The sequence below is a fragment of the Triticum urartu genome, chromosome 7A, assembly GCF_056163025.1.
Source record: "Triticum urartu cultivar PI428250 chromosome 7A, HENAU_Tu73, whole genome shotgun sequence".
In the NCBI taxonomy this organism is placed as follows: domain Eukaryota; kingdom Viridiplantae; phylum Streptophyta; class Magnoliopsida; order Poales; family Poaceae; genus Triticum; species Triticum urartu.
The window spans coordinates 566,354,119-566,360,118 of NC_141879.1; the positions used below are offsets into that span (position 1 = coordinate 566,354,119).

General features: G+C 46.2%; 1 protein-coding gene across 1 annotated transcript; it reads left to right on the forward strand.

Moving 5' to 3' along the window:
• Positions 1–694: 694 nt before the first annotated feature.
• Positions 695–5,749, forward strand: LOC125521999 (uncharacterized). The gene is made up of 8 exons (XM_048687061.2): positions 695–1,637; positions 2,548–2,709; positions 3,054–3,149; positions 3,245–3,337; positions 4,195–4,299; positions 4,369–4,509; positions 4,593–4,880; positions 5,148–5,749. Exons 1-8 carry the CDS (start codon positions 1,014–1,016, stop codon positions 5,436–5,438), a joined length of 1,800 nt encoding a protein of 599 aa, XP_048543018.1. The 5' UTR covers positions 695–1,013; the 3' UTR covers positions 5,439–5,749.
• Positions 5,750–6,000: the final 251 nt, after the last annotated feature.

Here is a 6,000-nt window from a genome sequence, read left to right on the forward strand (position 1 = left end):
GCATGAGGGCGTCATACTATTTGGCATGACGCCCTAGGCCGGGGCGTCATGCTACATGTCGCTACTATGACGCCCTAGCCCGGAGCGTCATGCTCTTTAGATTGATGTCATGTAAAAAAGAACTATTTCATAAAATATTTTTAGATTGATGTTATTTTGTGTTGAAGTTTCAGATAAGTACCAGTTTTGTTTATTTTCACTGCGGTGCCAGGAGTCGCGGTTCGTGCGTGCCAAAGCAAAATGATCAGGACGAGGCGCAGGCGGGGGGACAGCAGGGCAGGAGGTCCCGAGGCGCAACTATTCTCCCCCCTGCAGGCTGCAGCTGCCTTCGGAAAGCTGACCGGCCCACTGATCCACGGAGAGAAGTCGAGCTACGAGCTGTGCTGTGCCCGGCAACTTCAAATTTTCCCGCTAGTTTCCCCCCCGGCTCGGCCCACTGAACTCCGTACCGCAGGCGGTGTGCGTGGCTCGTCGAGTGGCGGTGGTTGGCGGGCGGAGCACACGAGGCCAGCCCACGGGCGACCGACCGACCGACGCCGACGTGCCGGCACAACAGCAACGTCCAACGACCCACACCCCGTCCCCCGTGCCCGCAACGTTTCCCCCCTCGGCGTAAATGCTTGCACGGCTGGACAATCATCTCCTTTCCTGCAGCAGCGGCACAGCACAGTTACGATTTCATTCATGTGCCGACGACGGAGGATCGTTTGAATCCCCCCTCAAACCCCGGCCGGGTTTCAAATTCCGAAACCGCCCGACCCGCACGCACGCCATCGCCCGGGTCCCACGCGCCCGGCCCACCGAACGCACGATGACAGGCGGGCCCGGGGGCGCGGCGGTGCTGCCGAAGTCCGAAGTGGGGGAAACGAATTTTCGTGTAGATTTCGCTCGGTGCGCTCGAGGCTCGCTCGCCTCGCCATTCCCGTTCGTTATCTGGTACCGTAGCGCTCTGCTGCGACCGTCTTCGCTGGGGATTAGCGGCGGCAGCTCCAAAACCCTAGCCGCTGGGCTCGATGGCGACGATGACGGCGTTCCGGTCGGCGGCGAGGAGGGATTCGGAGGGCGACGGCGGCTCGGCCGCGCGCGGCCGGACGCCCGACGGCGCGGGCGGCGGGGGCAGCAGCCTCCGCCGGTCGAGGAGCCTGAGCCGGTTCCCGCCGCCGTCGCCGTCCCCGGAGGACGCGCCGACGCCCTCCTCGAGGTTCGTGACCAAGGTGCGGGGCGGGGGGCCGTCGGGCGGGTTCCCGGAGATCAGCCTCGACGACCTGGCGGACGAGTTCTTCCGGGCCAGGGTGGAGTCCGAGGACGACGACGAGGAGGTGGTGGTGCAGCGCGGGGAGGACGACTCGCGCGGGCGGCTCAGGTTCCCGGCGCCCGCGGAGAAGGGCCGCGGGGGCCGGCGGAGCTCCACCGCGCGGTACGCCAGGGAGACGGCGTCGTCCAGGCAGCGCGAGCGCTCGGTGTCGCGGCCCCCGCCGGAGCGGCGTGGCGGAGCTGCCGCGGCTGAAAATGGCGCTGCCGCCGCCAGGAGGCAGAGGTATGCCTCGGTGGATCGGCGGGCCTCGATTGGTCGGCAACGGTATGCCTCGGTGGACCGCCGTGCCTCCACGGACCGGCAGCGGTGGTGTGAATCGGATGTAAGTTCCAGTACCATTTGACGTTTGAATCTAGAAGTATTTTCTTAACCCAAAATAGCAATCTCATTTAAGTTTTATTATCTGAGTCTATTTGGTGTTTGAATTTATCAGTGTTATTAATTTCGTACCCAAGTCTATTTGACTAGATTGAATACATGAGATGGAGTATGTAGACGCAGTATCAGATACACTAGGAATAAACACTGATATTTCGTATTTTGAAATAATGATCAAGTATTTCTGCCATTATTTTGTGTTTCTTGGTGCATTCTTTGCAATTGACATTCACATGCCTTGCTGTTTTTTCTTGGTATTATTTGTGTTCTTGTTTAAGTCTATTTATGGACAATCTGAAATTAATATAAGATTTTAGGAAGGGGGGAATTGTGTTATACAACAGATGTACGTTGTCAATTGTATGTCTGACAATTGGATGTTTTCCTTGGAAAGAAGACAGTTTATTACTTCAAATTCAACAGCAGAATTCCTATACAATGTCAATTCTTCTTGTGACAAAACAAGTGACTGGAATCACTGTGAAGTCACTCTGTTTGATTCTCTGCTACTTCACACGTAGATAAACATAATGCCATTGATAGCTTGAAATTGAGTAGAATGAAATTAAGAATGCCCTGATGTTATCTATGAGTTTTTGAATACATGAGTTCAAAACCAGGCTAATACTCTGCTTTATCATTGCCAATGTGCCTTTTAATTTTAACTTGTTTAATTTTCATCAAAGTTAGTAATCACCTGATTCCTTATTTTGCCTTTTCATCCTGCACTTTGTTGTTCCCATCATCACCTTCCGGCTTATTCTGCTTGAACAACCTAGAATACTTAACCTGTATTCATTGCATCTAGTATGTTCAATTCTGCTTCTAATTTTCTTTTGCATTTCTGGTTGCAGAATGATATGGACTTTTCTTGCCGGTCTGGTTCTAGGGGGACAAATACCAAATCTAGCAGTGGCCAGAGTCTGCAGAATTCATTTAATAAGTCTAAAGTGAATCAAACTCTGACAAGGTGTACAAGTCAAAATGATTTTGTACATTTACGAGATAGCGGCTCAGTGAGTACCTCTCATCTTGTGTTTTCTGCGGTGCTAGAAACTATTGGTCACTGATAATGCCCTTGCTATTTATGGATGTGAAAATTGAATCATCTATTGAGCGTTAGCATCTACACGAAAAGTTGCAATGTAGCTGGTGCACAGCGCAATTATTTTCTGTTGCAGTGATGTAACATGGTGCGTAATAGTTCTATTTGTGCTGTGCTTTTTTGGGGGGAGGAAATTTGTGCAGTCTGTTTCTTGGTGCATAATAACAATTGACACCGTCATGTGTTGTGGGCTTAATTTATTTGTTTTTTGTGGTTGAAATTCGACATTGAATATCTCCATGTTTATTTTCGCAGAGCCATTCTTCGTTAACTGATGATGAATCTAGGGATGCTCATTCTTTTCATAGCAGAAGTCACAGTGGAAATCAGGCCGTTTATTCCCAGGAGAAGGTTGCTTTCACAATATTATTTGAAATTCCCACAGCTAGAGTTTTTGGAAGACCTAGCATTTAATAGATATGTGTTTTTTGTTATCATTGGAGCAGCCAATTGAAAATAATGATTCAAATGTGCTGTATGATGTGATGCGTAAAGAAGTGAGGCAAGCTGTTGAAGAAATCAGAACTCAGCTTGAAAAGGTACCTTTTGACGTTAACTTTTCTAGAAACCTTTGTTTATTTTCTTGTGCTGCACCAGTTCTTTCAAGCAGCTTATATTTTCTATGGTTTGATTGTTACAATGAATGGGATGAATTCAAGGTGCAACAATGGCCCCTCCTCCTTTTATAGATTTTCAAATATTTCACATTAGTGCTACCATGTTGAGCATGGATGATATTACTGGTTGATGGCTAGGATTACATTGGTTATGCTGAGGTGGTAGGACGATGAAATATCATCAAAATTGTCTTTGTTTCCACCTTGATTGTAGTGCTTTCAGAAATGACTGAAGAGAATAGGGTTACAACATGCTTATGTTGCTACACTGACTTCTCAAAATCATCAGTAAAAAGTGTAAAAACAAATCATCAGTCAACCTGCTCGGTGTGGTTGTCCTAAAGTCTATATCTTAGAACTGAAAATGTCTTTTTTTTTCTACTGACAAATAAGCAGAAAACTTAACAAAAAGTTGAGACAACACAGCTTTTTTTGAGGAATCACCGGGGGGGGGGGGGGGGGGGGGGGAGGATCCCCACCTGTATATATTACTCATGGTAAGCAATGTTGAGGACTAACTAATGACATTGATGCTTCAAAAGCATCTCTTTTGATCAATATGAACTTTAATCTAATCTGTTTGTAGTATACTTTGGAGCTGGATTCTAAAAAGTTTAGCTGTTGAATAGTCATCACTCATGCCTTCTGTTTGTCCACACTGAAAGCTCTTATCTTGCTCATCTGCTGCCTACAGTAATTATATTCAGTGTTACTCATACATATTTAATTATACGATTCAGTAACTCCGATTATCTTTTCTTTGACCATACATTGTCCAGGCCGTGACAAAATCTGAACCTTCAGAAAAGGCAAGAAGTGATAATGCGCAACCAACCCAGGTTATTGGTGAGCTCCATAGGAACTACACTAGCAAGTTGGAAGAGGTATGATTTGATGGAACCCAGAAGTTTTTCCTTTCTGTGTTTAGGCTCAATTCTTTCAATGTCTTGCAGTCAGAGAAGAGGAAGCAGGAATTACTAGCTCAATTGGCGGCAGAAGAACAACGTGGTCATGAACTCACAAAAAAAGTTAAAGAATTACTGCCTACTACTAAGAAGAACGTTAAACCGGAGAGGCCGCCACCACGCAGAAGAGTATGCTTTCTTGGTCGTTTGCTGTATACTCCCTTCTATTATTGAGAATCTACAATTCAATTTTTCATGTATATTTGTTTCAGAGGAGCAATGATAGAGCAAGGATGTCGAAATGCCTTACCAAAGAGGCCGAGCTATACTTTGAAGATTTCCTGTCAAATGTTGAAGATACCGATTTTTCATCGTTTGATGGTGAAAGAAGTGACACGAGTTCAACTAGAAGAGATGTGGTACTTCGTGCTATGGCGGAAACTCATGTAGTCCTTCCGAAAGTTGCACCACCTGTTGTGTCAGATGGTGTTGTCCTTCCCTGGTTGCAATGGGAAACTAGCAACGATCTACATGCCTCCCCAACCACAATCAAGACACAGGTAAAATGGTCTAAACTATTTCTTGTGGAAATAGCAAATCAATCTGTTAGTTTCTACTATGTTGCACCGCTTGTGTAGTTGTTTTCAACAATTCATTTTACACAAGGAAATGGACAAGCTTATATTTATCTTGTTCTAAAGTAAACCTTCAGACAACAATCCATTGGGTTCTACTATACAAATGGACAAGCTTATATTAATCTTGTCTGTCCTGTATGCTATAGCATACAATCTTGTTTCAAGTCCCTGATGGACCATTCCTTTCAGGACGCAAGCACTGCATGCAGCACCAGCAGTCACACCATGAGCAGCCGTGGGAGCTGGAGCCCTGGAGACCATGATAGCTCAGCTGGCTCGAAAGATGGACTACTTTCCAGGTTCGACGAGGCCGCGACTCGCCTAAGCAGCTGCCCCGATAGTAAGCGAGGCACATCGTTCCATATGGACGACTATCTGCATCTGCGGAGGGGCGAGGATTTCCTCTTTGAGCGATTGAGTCAGAAGCAAAGAATCGACTATGGCGGTCTAACCGTATGCAGGAGGTCGACAATAATGTAGATTATTATGGCATAGGATTCTCATGTTGGGTTCAGGCGGCGAACACATCTAGTGTGCCCAATTGATTAATTGATTGATTGGCTTAAGTTAGGCTAATAAGTGTGTAGATTTAGGGCCTGTTTAGTTGGGAGCTAACTTTGGCATAGTTGTGTTTTTTCTTTCAGAAATTGACCTACCCTTTGGCTTGGTTAATAGAATCCTGTCACAGCTTTTGAGTGAAAGATGCATGAGGCATGGTTGTAAAAAAGGAAATATCTTGCCAAATGTATGACTAGAACCGAACATTCACCTAAGTTGGTCAAATTTGTTTACTTGTGTTTGCCTACTTTGGGGAAAGGGAACGAGAGTTTACACGTGGAATCAAACATTCACCTAACCTAGGCTTGAGAAGTTGATTATTAGTGCCTAACCCCATGTTTGGTGTTCGGTGAAAATCAGTACTGGGAAATTTGGGAGGCATGTCATGTGGCGGGAATAAAAACCAAGATGGAAAAGGTATTTAGAGAAAACCGGTGGGCGAAAAGAAACTGATGGAAGATGAAACGTGGAATGTGTATTTTTC